The sequence below is a fragment of the Silurus aristotelis genome, assembly GCF_946808225.1.
Source record: "Silurus aristotelis genome assembly, chromosome: 25".
Taxonomy (NCBI): Eukaryota; Metazoa; Chordata; class Actinopteri; order Siluriformes; family Siluridae; genus Silurus; species Silurus aristotelis.
Genome location: NC_139598.1, coordinates 16,003,429 through 16,021,499, shown reverse-complemented (window position 1 = coordinate 16,021,499; position 18,071 = coordinate 16,003,429). Strand labels below are relative to the sequence as shown.

At 37.8% G+C, this 18,071-nt stretch overlaps 2 protein-coding genes across 4 annotated transcripts in view; both read right to left on the bottom strand.

Moving 5' to 3' along the window:
* Nucleotides 1–1,718: 1,718 nt before the first annotated feature.
* vsig10l (V-set and immunoglobulin domain containing 10 like) lies at nt 1,719–9,257 on the bottom strand. 2 transcript variants are annotated; one of them, XM_083529530.1, is made up of 8 exons: nt 9,033–9,257; nt 7,054–7,383; nt 6,280–6,552; nt 5,519–5,782; nt 3,361–3,474; nt 3,227–3,273; nt 2,304–2,396; nt 1,719–2,142 (listed from the first exon to the last, which is right to left on the bottom strand). In XM_083529530.1, the coding sequence occupies exons 1-8, from the start codon at nt 9,085–9,087 to the stop codon at nt 2,074–2,076; spliced, it is 1,245 nt and encodes a 414-aa protein (XP_083385656.1). In that variant the 5' UTR covers nt 9,088–9,257; the 3' UTR covers nt 1,719–2,073. The 2 variants fall into 2 exon arrangements, with proteins under 2 accessions (XP_083385656.1, XP_083385657.1); XM_083529531.1 differs by having other exon boundaries at nt 3,227–3,270.
* Nucleotides 9,258–13,060: 3,803 nt separating this feature from the next.
* etfb (electron transfer flavoprotein subunit beta) overlaps nt 13,061–18,071 on the bottom strand; it is a 6,319-nt gene continuing 1,308 nt past the window's right edge. For both annotated transcript variants that reach the window (XM_083529553.1, XM_083529554.1), the window contains exons 2-7: nt 17,673–17,831; nt 17,062–17,220; nt 16,254–16,316; nt 15,287–15,445; nt 14,535–14,746; nt 13,061–13,766 (exon numbers count right to left, since the gene is read on the bottom strand). In XM_083529553.1, the coding sequence (XP_083385679.1) occupies nt 14,576–14,746; nt 15,287–15,445; nt 16,254–16,316; nt 17,062–17,220; nt 17,673–17,831 (711 nt within the window). In that variant the 3' untranslated portion in view covers nt 13,061–13,766; nt 14,535–14,575. The remainder of the gene's footprint in view (nt 13,767–14,534; nt 14,747–15,286; nt 15,446–16,253; nt 16,317–17,061; nt 17,221–17,672; nt 17,832–18,071) is intronic.

The following is an 18,071-nucleotide window of genomic DNA, read 5'->3' as shown; positions in this document are numbered from 1 at the left end:
ACATTTAATAATAAATAACAAGCCTCATGACTAGAGATGATGAAAATATCACTATAAGCTGTTTGCAGTGGAACAAATAAAAAAAACCCACAGGAAATAACTTTTTTTCTGCCTTTCTACTCATCAGATTATTACCTATGCATGGGAAGAGAAAAAAAAGATAAATTGAGTTGTTCGTTACTGTTTGTTAACTGGCTTCAACAGTTTCTTGTCCATTGGCCTGTTTAGATACAGATCTCAAAAGTCAGCGAAAGGAAATAAATTTCACAATATTATATCATTCTGCTGAGCAGTATGGAAACATACAAAATGTGATGTGAATCATTAGCTTGCACCATCATTTTTTCTTTAATGAGGCAAATTAATGAGTAAATTATGTGTTACTGTAAGTGTACTATGTGCTCATCAATCATTTATAGGAAATCTCCAATATTTGTTTATGACTAGTTTTAGGTTTGTCATCTACACAGACAGAATTTAAAGCATGTATAGAGAAATTATTGTTCTATGGCTTTACACTTTGACCAGACAGCGTTGCAAAATAATAAATAAACGCCTATAGGGAAGTGGTAGGGACAATAAACTTGAAACTGAATGGACATTGAAACATCAGTGCAGTGAACACTGTAATTAATGGTATTAGGAACGTTCCAGTAAATGATAAATGAACATAAATACCTCAAATGAAAATGTGTTCTCCATAAGCACTTTAGTACTATATATCTACTATATTAACTATATATTTATATGAATTATTGCTAATTATTATATAAATACATTGATTACAATTAATAATATTAATTACATCGAATATTGAAGATATTAAGCAGAATGATATGACGATATTATGTGAAATTAATTTTCTTTCCCTGATTTTTGTGAGTTCTGCAGTGTTTCACATCCTAGACTTGTGATCAGAATGTTGTGAGTTGTTGTGTTGTGAGATCCACCAAGATGCCACTGCAAGGACACCAAGATGTGACCTGTGGACTGATGAGTCCTAATGTGACCATTTTGGCTCTAACAGAAGAATTTTTGTAAGAACAGGAGAGAAGCTGTATTTAGACTGCCTCACCCCCACAGTCAAACATGAAGGAGGAAGCTTAAGGGTTTGGGGTTGTTTTGGAGCAGGGAAGTTTTTGTAAGTGTTACTTAGAGAGCAAACAATTATCTGGAGTGTTATCTATAACTGAACGGCCTGCCCAGTCACTGCACTGAAATCCTATTAAACAACTGTTTTGGGATGAACTGGATCACAAGGTCAGAAAGAAATCTCCAAACAAATCTTTGGCAAGATTTACGACAGACATGGCAAATTATTACAGCTGAAATTTGTTACATTTTTCAATGAAAAAAAAGTTTATTATCTGCACATTTATATATGTATTTGATTGAAGTAAATCTTCACACAAGTAAATGACCCTTTTTAGTTACATACCAACAACATGTACATGCATGTGTCTCTCAAAAATCTAAAGTTTCTAAACTTGGACACTCATTGTACGTTACTTCTTAAATTTTTTTATAGTGATAAAAGGCAAATAAATGACAGATTTTTTTAAATAGATGTTTTTCGTATCTTATTATAGACAAAAGAAAAAAAGATTTTTTATACTAAAACACAAAAATTGTTTGGAGATAAGATCCAGCCACAGCATTAAAACAGAGGAAATAAATTTCAGAGAACACAATTTACCACTGAATAGACAAACAAAATGAATTAAAGTTTGTATTTTATTAAGAGTATGTACAAATAAAAACAACCTTAAAGATATTAACTCACACGGTAAAACTGAATATTAAGCAACTTTTTGGGGTTTCGGGTCATTTAAAGTACATGGCTCGAAAGATGGAAGTTGCAGAGCCGCAAATGAAAGTGTTTTTTTTGTGTTAGTGGTCAGCTCTTTAGACAAAATACAGTTATTTGTTCCCAGATTTAAGCTCATTTCTCTAAATTAGAAGAAATAAAGTAGGAAACGAAAACAAAGGCTGGTAGCGTGTGAGGTAGATGTGAACTGTGCCAAGCCTCTATTTATCAAATGTCTTCAGGATGTGAAAAATGTTATGAATGTGTTACACTGTAGTGGCCATTCGGACAGGAGGAATCCCTAACGGCAGAGAGCCGGGGCGTTCGCTCGACGCCTGAAATACCAAAGAAAGAAAGAAAAAAGTACACAGTAAGCTTTAAATTTTTCACCATTCTGCAAAAATCTTGACATTTTTCTTTCAAAATTCAGTATAAGAAGCATAAGCTATGACAGCATCATCAGATGAAATGAGAAGGTTGAGGTGAAATTCAGCACCTGGTGTGGTTGGTGATTGTAGGGTGGAGGCTGTTTGAGGCTTCTGGTGAGCAGCTTGTGAGGTTTGATCAGATCGGGCTGATTGATTACAGCCTATGCAAAAGAGCGCACAATAATTAAGACCTCTGTTCCTTAAACCTTGTGGATCACAAGGATTGTATTTATGTGTTTAGCATTCGCTGTGTAGAAAATAAGTACAACTATTAAACACCCATCAGGCAATACATTATGACCACCAGCCTAATATTGTATTGGTGCCCCTTTCACTGCCAAAACAATCCATTGAGCATTAACAACATGAACTTCCTCAGCAGTTTGAGCTACAGTTGTTCATCGTGCATCAATGAGTCTTGGCCGACTATGGCACTGACCACTGCAGACCAGGAACATCCCACAAGAGCTGCAATTTTGAAGATGCTCTGACCCAGTCGTCTAGACGTCACAATCTGGCCCTTGTCAAACTCAAAGCTCAAATCATTACGCTTGACCATTTTTTCTGCTTCTAACACGTCAACTTTGAGAACCAAATGTTCAAAAGCTTGAGGACACCAGTGTGTTTTTTAATCATCCCATTCCACATTTAGTTTCCACTCTGTAGATTTCAGAGTGTGCTTATGTCCTAACAAGGGTGTTAGTAAAGTAAGGTACTGATGTGGGTGAGGTGAGGAGGCCTGAGGTGCAGTCAGTGTTCCAATAAGTCAACCCAGATGTGTTCAAAAGGGTTGAGGTCAGAGCTCTATAGCAGGAAACTCAAGATCTTCCACTCCAAACAATGTAAAGCATAGAGAATTGTCATGCTGGAACATGTTTCTTTGTGCAAGTGATGGGAAAAGTCAGGTGTCCCAATACTTTTTTCACAGTATGTGTGTGTGTGTGTGTGTGTGTGTGTGTGTGTGTGTGTGTGTGTGTAAGTGTTAACTTACTTTCTTGAGAGCGTTTGTGACTGGATATCTGGGATTTTTATTTGCTGCTAAATACAAGGAGATAAAGACATAATTATTAAATAAAAAAATCTATAATTAAAATGTTAAAATGGAAGAGTAGTGATGTTCTATACCTTTCTTTTTATAGCAGTAGTAACAGGAAAAAATGAGGCCTGCGAACAGCAGCAGCAGGAGGATAAAGCACGGGACTCCAGCAGCTATACCAGCAATGGCAGAGCTGCTAAGGCCTGCACCAAATACAAACATATTCTTACAAAAGTGCATCCTAAAGTGTAATATTACTCTTATACCACAACAATAAGTACAATATTTAATTGAAAAAAAAAAAAAAATTAATTGAAGTAAAATTTCTTTTCCATTTCTCTTCCGTTACATTTAAATTTGTGGAACTGCTACAACGTCATCACGCAAAGCAATAAAATTAAAGACTCCTTCCCTAAATCCATAATAACTATAAATCAGTGATAGATTTTTCTTCTTCTACACCTGTATATTTAATTACTACAGGAACATGAGAATTATAACAAGCACATTAATGCGAGGTGGTATATTACATTTTCGACTGTTTTTGTAACCCGCCAACAGATGGCAGCACAAGGCTCCACACACAGTCACAGGAAACACCGACCTTCATTAGTCAGTGTGCCAAATGACATCGTCCTGTGTACATCTGAAGATGTTTAACTGGTGCTAATATAACCACGTGCGTTTCCACGTCTGCTCTTGTGACCACGTGGGCACCCCTTCACCCTGATCTCTCCTCAAACGTGAGTTTCCCACCGGAAACAAAATAATCTCACTTTCGCAACCACCCTAATCGCCAGATTTGGCTCTTTCAGACTTTGCCCTCTTCCTGAAGATGAAGATCCAGCTTAAAGTTCACAGTTTTGACACCATTGCGGAGGTCCAGCAAAAGATGCTTGACACGCTTCAAAAAGAAGACTTCCAAAACGCATTTCCAGAAGTGGCAGGAATGCTGGGAGCACTGTATTGCTGTAGAGGGAGGACTCTTTTGAAGGTGATGGTGTGTAAACTTTGGTAAATAAAGTAAACAGAGCTAATCTCTAAACTCTTTTATACTACCTCGTATAAACCCATGTCCAGGAGCTGCTTTGGAAAATGATCATCACCCTCTAACCAATCAGAATCAAGAATTCAGCTGTGGTAACTGTGTCTGTTATGTCTATAAACTGACGTTAGAGCTTTTAAACCATCAGCACCTCTTCATGACTTCTCTCAAATTACTTGCTGAATCGTCAACAAAACCACTCCAACTAGCTCATAATGTTTACATCATCAACACATGCCTTTATCATTATCACTATCACAGCACATCGGAGAGCAAAAACAGGTTGGGACGAGTGAAGAAAAGAAAAACATTACCTTTCCTATCTTCAATCATCCGCTGTTGATAAACCTGTACTCAGTATAGCCTTTTTTTTTATAGCCTCCAAGTCAAGTCAAGTCAAGTTTATTTCTATAGCGCTTTTCACAACAGACATTGTTTTAAAGCAGCTTTACAGAAATCAACAGTCAAGGTGAATGGTGTGCATTTATCCCTGATGAGCAGCCGTGGTGACTGTGGCAAGGAAAATCTCCCTTAGATGTAATGAGGAAGAAACCTTGAGAGGAACCAGACTCAAAAGGGGAACCCATCCTCATTTGGGTGACATCAAGATTGTGATCATAAATCTTTCAACAGTACAGAACACTGGAGAGTGAGAACTAACATGAGCACTGGAGTATAAGATTATAAGTAATGTTCTTTCTACAGTCTTATACAGTCTATATGGTTAGTAGCTCCTAGTTTTATGAGCTCAACATTTGTGATCATCACAGATCCAGCATCAGCTTCTCCATGCCAGAGCCTTTAAACACTCCAGGAGGTCCAATGTCAAACTCCACACATGTAGGGGGATCCAATTGGCATTGGTACGTCTCTAGATGGTTCGGGATGTTTGCGAGTTCGGCATCTACTTCTTCAAAGGTCCATTTCTACAAAGGCCTCCACTGCCCACGTGGTACTGTATTGTTTATACAGTATGGTACAGTAAATTGCTTTGTTTTGCTAAATTATGTACTGTAATTTGCGGTAATTTGTTAAATCACTAATTATTATTTTTAGCATTGAAGCATTGTTTCCATACGATTGGCTAATTAGATAATTGAACAAACGTGATCAATTAATAATATTGGACAGGATTTAGTAGCATCAGAAGCCTTTCTTGCAAAGTTTTTGTAAAATGTAATAAATGATTTGAAAATTCGTACCCAGGATGTAAATGGTGATGTTCCTTGCAAGGCTTTTGCTGGTCATGCTGTTAACCAGAACACACGTGTAAATGCCGCTCTGGCTCGTGTGCACATGGGCGAGCTGCAGAGTGCCATTAGACGTAGGTAGCGTCTGTCCGAGAAACACCCATGAGGCTGAGGGAGGCGGTTCACCCTCAGCTCGGCATGACAGAGAGATAGTCTCTCCGGAAACAAAAGTCGCCTTTGAGGGACTGACCTCCAAAACCGGCTTATCTGGTCCGTCTGAAAGGAAGGAGATGACAAAATAAATGAGTATTGCAATGGATACATACAATTGAAACAGGAAAGCTTTGGATGCGTTTGCAATCAATTTTCCTCTCCATTTGACTAGGGGACCCAAACCTGTTGTTGTCTGCACAAACCCAGCTTCATTAAGAGGTCGGAGATGTAGGTGTAGATCACATCGTGTCTACTTGACACTAATAGGGACCATTTGGACACCTTTAAACTTGTATATATTAAAAAAAAGATTTCAATATACAAAGGTTTCTTTGGGTTAATTGATGAATGGGTTAGTAATGGTTTGTAATGGTATTTGTAGTCGAATTAAAAAATGTTTGCAATAATTTCGTGTTTTTTCAGCAGAGTTGGAAAACGTGGTGAAAGGTTTGAACGCCAAATTGAAGGTCGTCTCTAATAAACCAAGCTCATCACTGCTTTTCATATTTTTATATTTTTCCACACATGGAACATAAAAAAAAACCCCAGACAACACTTACACAGAACTGTGATGTTCTTGCTCTGCATCACGTTACTGAATGGATTCGTGAGCACCACACTGTAGAGCCCTGTGTCGTTGCGGTTCGGCTGATTGATAATCAGACTATTCTGAGTTATCAGGTACCGAGAGCTGTTCACTAAAGCCACGCTTTTGAAGTACCATGCTGAAGTCATGACTGGTCCTTGCATCGAGCTGTATGACAGAGTGAACGGTGCTCCTCCCTCTACAACGTATTGTGAGACTGTGACAATAGAAGCGTATGTGATAACATCTGTAATGAGATAAGAAAAATTGTTATTATTATCGAATATCTTAATCCTAATATGGATTAAGATTGTGCCCTCAATGAAACATCTTTCTTCAACATTTAGGCTATAAGTTATGTACTATTATAATAGTTTTACAATGCTTTGTGCTACTGAGAGATCTATTAACCAATTGGGAAACATTTCGAACTGAAAGTTTTCTTCTGTCAAAGTCTGTAAAGCTGTTTTTATCTTCTTTGGCTGCTTGGTCGTCAAAGGAAGTATATAAAATGCTCCCTGCTTAACCTAACGGTCCTCCCAGTGATTGTTAACGGATAACCCAGAGATGCAAACTGCTTGTTACGAGGCTCAGGATCTAGAGTGATTTGTCCACCCGTGATGCTAATCCTTGGTACTACACTCCCAATACTACACCTTACATTACCTTATTACTCAATAGCCCTACATTGTTTTACCTAATGGAAACCAAGTTTTCTGTGGCAAAAATAGATTTTCACTGCACTTACTGTACACCGACAGCGTGAAGTTGACCGATACCTCATGAGACCCCGGCTTCGCCATTTGCGCAATGTATGTGCCACTGTAGCTGACTGGAACATTCTGGAAGACCAGTGATCCTGTCTGATCAATGGATAAGACATTTTGGTATGCCTGGCCGATGTCAGGAGGTGTGTTCAGGCCTATGGTCCACGAAGCTAGAATCAGCGTCCCGTTCAGCCACGTCACTAGAGGCCCGGTGACGCCGCTATATGAAATGCCGAGGGTCAAATTGGTGCCCACAAATGCATTAACCAAAGTAGGTCCATTGGGCCAGATGACTAGTAAACAATTGGTTCCTGTGAATAAAAAATAAATAAATAAATAAATAAAAAAACACATAGTTTCTTCAATGAAATTAGGCATACATTATGCTAAAAATCCCAGAAGCAAAATTGGATTAAAAAAAATTGTTTATCACCAGAGAAATTAATATCAAATTATTAATCATTACTGAATTTTTTCTAAAACGTTCCACACTTCCCTTCCTGGGAGAAAAGATTCAAATAAACTGAAATTCAAAACACTGATTTTGGCATTCAGTCGAATCTTGTATGAAATACACACACACACACACACACACACACACACACACACACACACACACACACACACACACACAGTTTTGAACTAGTGTGTGTTTCCCGGATCAGGTGAAGCTAGACCTACTTTAAGTACACAAAAGCTATTCATGGCTAAAAAAAAAAAAGAAAAGAAAAAGAAAAAAGAAAAGTTTGTGCGGGTTCAAGTGAGCGAATTAGCCTAAGCACTTTACTTTCAGTTCTAATGTATAGATTTGTAATATTTATTGCAAACAGAAATATAATATGCATACATTATTAGATGTTTAATGTTCATTTTGTTTAACTGTTTTGGGAGGCAAACAGTATCATTGACCCCCAAATTTTTGAAGAATTAAAGAATTTTTATTTGACATTTTGTTCATTAATTTTCATTGTTGCTGGAGTCCCACCCTCAAGGGGTTCTTTACTTTTATACTCTATTCAGTATGTATGTTTTTTTTCACTGAAGAGGCATGTAGTATACGGTACCTTAAAAGCTTAACTTTAAAAGCTGACAGTTTATTTATGTACCTTGAATAATTTTAATGAAACAGCAAATCCATCTTTTTCAGATGTATATGAGAATACCACCAAGACAACAGGGAGATGTACATGGTGCCATCTTTGAAGCTTAAAACTATATATTGTTATATAGACAAACTTTGCAGTTACAGAGCAGGACTAAATTAAGTGTGTAGTTAAGGAAACAATCGTATTTACTAGTTCTGTCTACAAACCGATGTGATGTATATATAGTGCGATTTTTTGTTTTCTTGCAGATGTTCTATCTAAGAACCTGTATCATGTATCTCAGTTGTGTTCTTTTTTCCCCTGCAGACACATTTTCATATGTTCATGACAATCCAGATCACCACATTGTCAACAAATGTCCAAGACAAAAACGTCCTGTAAGACTCCTGTATTCAAGTCCCAGTAGACACCATCAAGTTTTTAAAATGAGGTCCATGCAGCAAAGCCACGGGTCTTGTTATTGCTCATTTGTATAATTTGGATAATTGCAGGTGGAAATCAGTTTGACAGCTAATATTCGTATTATTTTTATTGTTGGAACATTATAGTTATTATACCGATATAATGTATAATAGAAGTATATAAAAGTAATAATAACAAAATTAGGGCCATGAATAATAATAACCTTTTTTTATAACAACAAAAAAGGTGTATTACTCTTGATTTGTATTAAAAAATTGATAGGAAAATATTTGTTACAATAATTTAATTTGGATTAATGATAGTAAAAATGCATTTTGAGAAAAGAGAGTTTGTCTGAATGCACTTTATTAGTATTATTATTATTATTATTATTATTATTAATAATGTATTAATTCATTAATTTATTTAATAAAGTTAATGCAGTAACTCACCTGTGAAGCAGAAGGCAAGCAAAAATGTGATAATGGCTCCAAAACAATAATTCATTGATGCCAAAAAATAGTTTGTATTAAACTAAAGAAAAAGGCAACAGCAAATATCCAGGATTAAACTACATCAAATAATTAAGTTTTAATCTACTTTTTTTATGATAATGCTCCAAAATAAATGACTTCTAACTACTGAAAAACACCCACGACATTCTCAGGTTTCTTACAACAAGCAAGGACAGATGAGTGAGCCAGATAAGGCTGAATCGGTTCGCATAAAGTGAGTCGGATGATGAGTCGTTCGCAAACACAGACTTGATTTCGCTACGATTGTCTGTTATTGCATTTTTTTTTGCGGTTTTTATATATTCATTTGGTTTTATCTGCCACATGACACCTGAAAAAGAACTATGAATTATAAAAATAGGGTGTTTCTAATAAATCAAAACAAATAATAAAAATAAAAGCAAGACTGGATCATACTGAAGGAAGCTCCGCCCCCTTCAAACCACGAAATTATTAATAACAATAATAATTATTATAATAATTATAATAATGTCAAAGTATTCACGTTCATTTAATGAGAAATGACAAATAAATGCTAAATAAGGACATCTTGGCTGGATCGGTTCACTTCAAGTGAGTCGGACGTGCGAGTCGATTCGCGAGCACTGATCCCGAATCACTTCGTTTTGTTTGGATTGTGTCTGTAATTGCCAGTGTTGGATGAAGTACACAAAGCATGTACTTGAGTAAAAGTAGAGATACAGTAAGTAAATATGACTCCAGTAAAAGTAGATGTGCTCCCTGTAAACTTTCACTTGAGTAAAAGTTAAAAGTATTTGCCTTAAAATGTTCTTAAGTATCCAAAGTACTATGGTTTATTACGGCTAGAATGTTCTTATTATCATTTTTCATCAGGACTCTTTGCTTAATCAACTCAGTTTATTGAAAAAAAGACTAATCTTACTCTCAGCACGTCGATCTATTAATAGAACAATATTAATGAGTTAAACACTGATTGATATCTAATAAATTATCATTATCAAAACCTCCTTTTCAACGACTTCAAAAGAATCGTGCAAATAAGTGGTACCGAGTTCGAGTCAGGAGTTTCTTCCATCATTTATTCTTCTTAAAATGTTCTGCTTGTTTTTAAACTGATGCTGAACTGTATTTGCTGATAAGTAGATACCACCAATCGTCAATGGCGGTTTTAGGTTAAATGAGGCCCTGGGTGAAGCATGCCATGACCAACGTCTCTCCCATTGATTAGTTTTAGTCACTGGATGAGTAAAAAGATATTCTCAGAGCAGTTCACAAATTTAGCTACATTTCTGAGAGCTCCATTTCATGTAGGAATATCCCTCTAAATGCATCTATTGCACAATTAAAATACACGTCATTGTGCACAATTGATGAAACTCTCAAAACCAAGAACGATAAAACTCCTCCACTCCTTGGCTAATTGTAGCCAAAAGATACATAGAACATGTATATGCTTATAATGCTGCACTGGAGATTCTCATTACTCAACTCAAGATTCAGGACTTATTTAGTACAAGCACAGAATGTGCACATCATTATATAATATGGTATAATAATTGACGCCACCATGCCCTCTGAGATGCGTTTCTGCTCACCAGGATTGAAGAAAATTAGTTAGTTATAGGAGGCTTCCTGAGAATTCAAAGCAATCTGGCTTTCTTTTGATCACTCGTTATCAAGGTCTTTTGACCCCAGAATTGCCCCACTACTCGAGTTAAACATGCTCCTGAGGTACCATCTGCCTGATTCATCCCAACCCCCCACCTATGGACAGAGTTCTCTTTAATTGGACATTACTCTGTGCAGCTGATGATGGTTCCAGACGAACAGCCTAAAAATCGATAAAGTTACTGAGCAACACAAAAACAATGAGGGCAGATTTGGGCTGTAAACCACAGTTTGCATGATCAGTTCTGCACTTAAGCATCCATCACAATACAGTACACCTCAACAATGAGAAAACTATGAATAGACATTTGGTACCACCCAGATGAGAACGGGTTCCCTTTTGAGCCTGGTTCCTCTCAAGGTTTTTTCCTCATACCATCTCAGGGAGTTTTACCTCACCATTGGCTCATTCATTAGGGATAAACTTCTAGAGAACAAACTTATAGGCACAAAACGTATACATTTTAACTTTATAACTGTTTTAGCTCAGAAAAGCTGCTTTGGGACATTAATAAAAGTGCTCTACAAATAAAACTGAATTGAAACTTAATAAAATTTCTGCTGTTGCCATCAGAAAAAATCAGAGAGAAACCAGTGTAACCTGAATATACCCATGTACGGTCTGGAGAAATCTGACCAGAATTGGTCTTCATAGAAGAAATGCAGACAAGAAGCCATACATCTGATATGGAAACAAGACTAAGAGACTCAACTATGCACAAAAACACAGGACCAGCAGAAGGCACAGCAGGTGCGCTGGACTGATGAGTCAAAATCAGAAATATTTTTCTGCAGCAGGAGGCAAGATGTTTGCTAAAGGGCTGGAGAGCGGTACAATAATGAGGCAACAGTGAAGCATGGTGGCGGTTCCTTTCAAGTCAGGGCTGCATTTCTGCAAATGGAGTTGAACCAGTCTGGTTATTCTCTCCCTCTCTTATTATCAAGGTCTTCCTGCCCACACAATGTCCACTCACTGAAATTGTTTTGCTGTATTTTTAATTTTTTTGCAAGACATTTGTTGTGTGTAAAAAAAACGTGATGGGACCAGATGTTTCTAAATTACTCAAAATTACCTGTGTAACAGCAACAATCATAGTACAGACAAAAAAACAAACAAACAACAATGACCCATCCAATGCTGATGTTAAATGTAAACATGATTGAGTCTGGATAACTGCTTGAATGTGCACAGGTACATATATAAACACTTACATTTTACTCATGTTGCCTTGTATTGTCCATATGCTAGTGTCACGTCATTTAAATGCCACTTTTCGGGGAAATGATCCTCTCCCTCACTTGTAAGTAAAACCATTTTTAAATAAATGTCACCAGAAAGCATAGTTACAGACCTCTAACATCAGATAATGTCATGTGCTATATTTAACCTGCCATTCACACATTGGTTTGACTCATCCACTGGGTTTGACAGTGCCTGGAAGGTTTTTTTTTTTTTTTTTTTTACAGTTTGGTCAAAATGGTAACATTAAGAGGCTTTGGAAAGTCTTTAGCCATCAACAATATAGACCTCTACTGTAAATAATTATTTTAAACATCTTTATTGGCTTTATGGATTTTAATCACTGGAGCTGGAGGTAGCAGAGCTGAAGATGAGGTTTTTGTTGGAAGTGATGAGGATGGACAGGTTTAGAAACGTGTTTATTAGAGGGACAGCGCATGTAGGACGTTTTGGAAACAAGGTGAGGGAGGTGAGATTGAGATGGTTTGGACATGTGCAGAGGAGGGACATGGGGTATATCAGTAGGAGAATGCTGAGGATGGAGCCACCAGGTAGGAGGAAAAGAGGAAGGCCAAAGAAGTGGTTTATGGAAGTGGTGAGGGAAGACATGCAGGTGGTTGGGGGTGAAAGAGGCAGATGTAGAGGGCAGGGGGGTATGGAGAAGGATGATCCGCTGTGGCGCCTCCTAATGGGAGAAGCCGAAAGAAGAAGAAGAAGACATGTCTATATACATACAATTATTAAAGTTTTACTAATCGGCCATTATAGTCAAAATGAAATGAAAAAAAACAGAACATATACACTGGCAATGGTTTTTGTACTATTTATTCCTCACTATGGTCCTCACACATTTCTCATTATAGATGTTGGTAACTGCAGACTTTTCAAAAGCCTCTCTGATGTCACCATTTTGACCAAACTCTCATGTTGACTCATCTATATATATATATATATATATATATATATATATATATATATATATATATATATATATATATATATATATATATATATATAAATTTATACACACAAACACACACACACAAATATATACAGAGGAAACGTGAAACACAACTGAAAAGGACAGAATTTTGTTTATTTTGAGTTAGACACTGTACAATCAAAACTCAAAAGCAGATGCACACAAAGAGTTCATCTCTCCCGTTCTGGTCCATGCTGAGAGACCTAGTGAACCTGTACAACCTCAAACAGTTCTTATGTGGTTTATCTACAGTTCCGAAGAGTGTTTATAGAGTTTATTTATTGGTTAGTAATGCCTCTTATAAAGAATGTAGGACCCAAGACACACCCTTGTTTCGTAAAAGTCTGAACTTTCGAACATAAATGGCAGCAGGAGGGACAAGTTAACGGAGAATGCGCTTCAAACTCACGTGAGAAGAGTTTCAAGTTGATTAAATTAGGATTATGCACAAAGCAACACTTCAAACATCAGCATCCTACATTTCAGCCTGAGAAATCACCCAAACATTTATTAATAATATGAAGCAAAAACTGATCGTAGATCAGAACCGTACTCTTCAACATGAGAATGTGTCCCTCAGCATTAATCTACACCAGATCGTGTAGCACAACTAGATGGGCTAGAGCAGAAAATGTCCTTTAAAGAACAGTGTGAAGGTTTTAGGGACCAGGAATAGAAACAGAACGGAGCAAACTCTGCTGCAGTCAGCTGGTCTGAGAATCGGTAGGAGGGTTGAGATGCTGCAAGAATGTGCATGGAGTTTGAGTCTGGGTTTGTATCAATGGAAAAAAAAAAGGCTCTGAAAAAGAAAGAGAGTCACATGATCAGATCGCTGTGTAAAAAAAAAGCAACAATTTGCTTTTATACATACAACACGATCCATTACTTTATATACTTTCAATGTAGAGATCAACCGATACATCGGTTTTTGCTGATAAATCGGTACAGTCAGTTGATTGTTTGACTATCAGCCCAAAACTCCATACCGGTAGTTTTTCCGGGTTGCGTTATACAGTACGAAAGCAGCCTCTAGAGGCAAATTACTGATGCTGACTCTACCTTATTCATTTTCTATGTACTGTTTTCATTTATTTGGAGTGTCACTATTTGTTTCAGTTTGAATGCGTCATTAATTTTCCTCAATATTTATTAATATATTCATATTTATTTCATTTAGCATATTTGAATGATTCCGTTTTTTTTGGAATAAAGTTCAATATGATTTTACATGGAGTGTTATGTTTGTTTGTCCATTTTAAAAACTATCGGTTGATTAATCGGTTATTAGCTATCGTTAAAATCGGTCGAGCTCTACTTCAAAAGCACTGAATACAACCCAACCCCATGGATTTGAACCTGAAGATTAAACCCAAGTCACTGACATCCTCACAAGATTTCCCAATGCAAAAGCTTCACGTTAACACGGTCAAATGATCAGTCTACATAACTTAATTTTGTATAAACAATGGACTCCATTATCTCCAACCGCCCACATATTTAGTTATATTCCCCCTAACACGACAATGTTGCTGCTGTAATTCTAACTTCTCCTCACGCCAGCTCTTACCCCAGTGATTTTGTGCACTGCTCCACCTGCCACTGAATCTCTTATATCCTTCCTGCCTCCTTCAGTTTGCCCACCAGCTCCTCCACTGACTCCACCTTCATTCCAGCCTGCCTCTGTGGAGGCTCGTCCACCCTCAGCACCTCCACTCGGGAGCTCATGTCCACTCCCAGGTCACCAGGCTTCATGGTGGCGATCTTCTTTTTCTTTGCTTTCTATATATATATCAAACATTTTGGGAACAATATAGTACTTTCAAGACACTATAATGCTTCAGTAAACAGTTACATAGCTGCCTCATAGCTTTACCTACAACATACACACCATATCTCCTGCTTCTAACATCAACTTTGATGACAAAATGTTCACTTGCTGCCTAATAAATATATCCCACCTACTAACAGGTGCCATGATGAAGAGATCAGTGTTATTCACTTCACCGCTTATAATGCTATAATGTCATAATTTTATGCCTGGACAGTGTATATGTGAAATAAATTAAAAATTATGACCGTATTCAAGTTTCTATTGTTTTAAAACAAAATTTCCAAAAAGTCTTCTGCCCATCATGTCTTAATCATACATATCTTGCGTAAGTTTTAAGAAAGGCCACTATGATCCAGGAATCCCCCACACCTTACTTTGAAAAGTGACCCCTGATCTTTATTATATCCCGGTACCCGAGGCTCCAGTGAAGCCGGGTGGTGTCATTCCCTGTAAAGTGTTAGAAGTAAGTATTAACAGAGCTCCTGTACCATGATGTTGGGCAGTGTGGCGTATCGGGGTGTGTTGAGGCGAAGGTCAGCGGTCACGACTGCAGGCATGTTGATTTTGATCGTTTCCAGTCCTCCGTCGACCTCTCGCACCACTTTTAGTTTATCTCCCTCGAACGTCACCTCGGAGGCGAAAGTGCCCTGTGGTAAAGGAAACGGATACGCGCTTACTTTTATTTAACCGGCAGACGAGTTTCCGCTCTTGGTCCCATTACTTTTCAAAACTCGGTACATTACTGAGACGACATTTACAATTGATCTCATTTATACAAAAGGGCAGTTGAGGATTCAGGGCCTTGTTTAAGGGCCCCATAGTGGCAACTTTGCTGGGAATTGAACTCACAAACGTCTTGACTGCTTCCCATTTGATCTAAACAACGTTTATCTCGGTGCTTGTAAAACACTTGGGAAGCTCTACTCTGACCTCTGCTGGATGAGATGAGGAAATGCACAGGGAATTCTCTACAAATGCTGATTTTTGTGTCCTCAAGATCCTTACGCTTTACTGACTCGTAACGACGAGGGAAAAAAAATCATTCTTGCATTAACCCATTTTTTTGTACAAAACAAAAGCTTTCTGTAAAATCGTCCTGGACACTGCAGGGTCTACATGATACAGTAGGGTCATCTCTAGTAAACTTCTACATTATATTTTACATTATAGATTATATAAACATATCTACATTATATATACACACACAATTTATTCTTTAATACTGTGTCTGAATGATCAAATCTGATTGTTTAGAAGATGTGCAGCATTCTCCTATAAGAGCACAGGGGATTTGAGCTGTAACATGAACAATATGTTCCTACTGGAAAATACACAAGACATGCACCACAAACAAAAACAAATGTGGGTGTATGTGATCAAATTTGAGAAAATAACACACACACACACACGCGCACACACACACACACACACACACACACACACACACACACACACCTGGGGCCAGTCCAACTGAGCGGCCGTCATCTGACCCGTCTGATTACAGTCGTCGTCAATAGCCTGTTACACAACAAACAAACACAAAGGACGTGTTCACTTAACATTCACGCAGTTTATAGAAACCTGAGAAAAACCAAAACGAGGTCATAAGCGCATCGAAAGACATAAATGACATTCATGATCTCTTGGCCGAATTCGTTCAACATGCGCACGCTGTAAAGATAAAAGTCTCCACAAAACTCTGTCAACTCATATACCTGACGGCAGAATTTCCAGGAATTGTGTTATTTGCTATTAGGCTGTGTGCATGCACCAAAAAGTAATAACTTTATCTAATAAACCCTTATAGGTTACAAGCCATAAAACCACTCACGATTATCATTTTATCACACATAAAGCCTTTGACATGTCCGTCTCTAGAACTTGTGTTATCATCAGTGTGTCATGAGATTCTTTTATATATACTTTTTTTATATAAAATATATATATATATATATATATATATATATATTTGTTTATTTTACTTGCCCTCAATGGGGGGATGGGAGGTTTATAAAATTATTAAATAACAACCAATATATAATAAATCATAAAATTATATTCTAATTAATGCTTCACAATTTTCAGCACCTTAAACGTCGCCTTAGAGTTCGACCAGGAAACCAGATGATCCAGGGTTTTGAAGCTAATGCGCCATCTGGTGGACGACACCTGGTATTATCCAGTGTACCCAGTAGCTTATGCTCTACGTCTCTCGTCACGGTGCGAGCTGTTATTTTTTCTGGAAGCCCCTACGAAACGCTACCTGTTTCCCGAGGATGATGAGGGAGGCGTCCTCTTTCTTGGCCAACGCGGCGAGGATCTTGGATACTTGCAGGGGGCCGAGAGACTCGTAGTCCTTTCCGGAAACCTCGACGTGAATGCCGCGGTCTGCCCCCATAGCCAGAGCTGTGCGGATCGTCTCCTGAGGATAGGATTAGTTTTAAATATTAAACGAATACAACTGGCACTGAAACGTGTGAACATGATGGGCCTAGTTCATCAAACACCCCTTAATTCACATTTCGCTTCACATAATGGGTTCGGGTGAAACCCTCCAGAAAGCATGGCATAAAAGTTATAAACATTTTTGTTCGTTCAGTGTGGATCACACAACCACAGTCATAAAAGTTAAAACTCTGGGTTCCCAATTGGAAGGCTGGAGGTTCAAACACCAGTATAGCCAAGCTGCCACTGTCGGGCCCTTGAGCAAGGCCCCTAACCCTCTCTGCTCCAACAATGCTTGATCACAACTGACCCTTGACACCAAATAGATGTCCTTTACTAAAGCACTCATTTAATGCTCTTCTGGTCCTTAGATCCAAAATGTTCATGGATTCGATTAAACGTTTGGTAGATACCCTGAATGCTTGTTACCTGCACTTGCTGAGGTCCACAGCTCACAGCCACAACCTCATTCACCAGCTTCTTCTCCTTCAGCCTCACAGCCTCCTCCACTGCGATCTCGCAGAAAGGGTTCATCGAGTGCTTCACGCCATCTGTAGCCACGCCAGTGTTGTCCGGCTTCACGCGGATCTGAGAAAAAAGAGAAAAGGAAAAACGCACAGTTTTCAAGTGCTCCGATTTCAGTACTATTATGGAATTCTGAAAAATGTGTACTTGAGGATTTTCCCAAGTTTCTCGGGGGAAGTCGCCCGGATGGGTTCATTTCTACATATAATAAATGGATAAAAAGTACAACGTGATGCCTTTAAATAAGCAATAAATTCTCTTTCCAAGCAGAAAAATATCCCGACTTGAAAAACTTAAAATAAT

Coding starts and splice junctions, on each gene's coding strand:
- vsig10l (XM_083529530.1), bottom strand. CDS start 9,087: ATGAATTATTGTTTTGGAGCCATTATCACATTTTTGCTTGCCTTCTGC. Junction 5,783..6,279: donor CAAGAACATCACAGTTCTGT/GTAAGTGTTGTC, acceptor CCTTCCTTTCAG/ACGGACCAGATAAGCCGGTT. Junction 3,475..5,518: donor CATCACCATTTACATCCTGG/GTACGAATTTTC, acceptor TATTTGGTGCAG/GCCTTAGCAGCTCTGCCATT.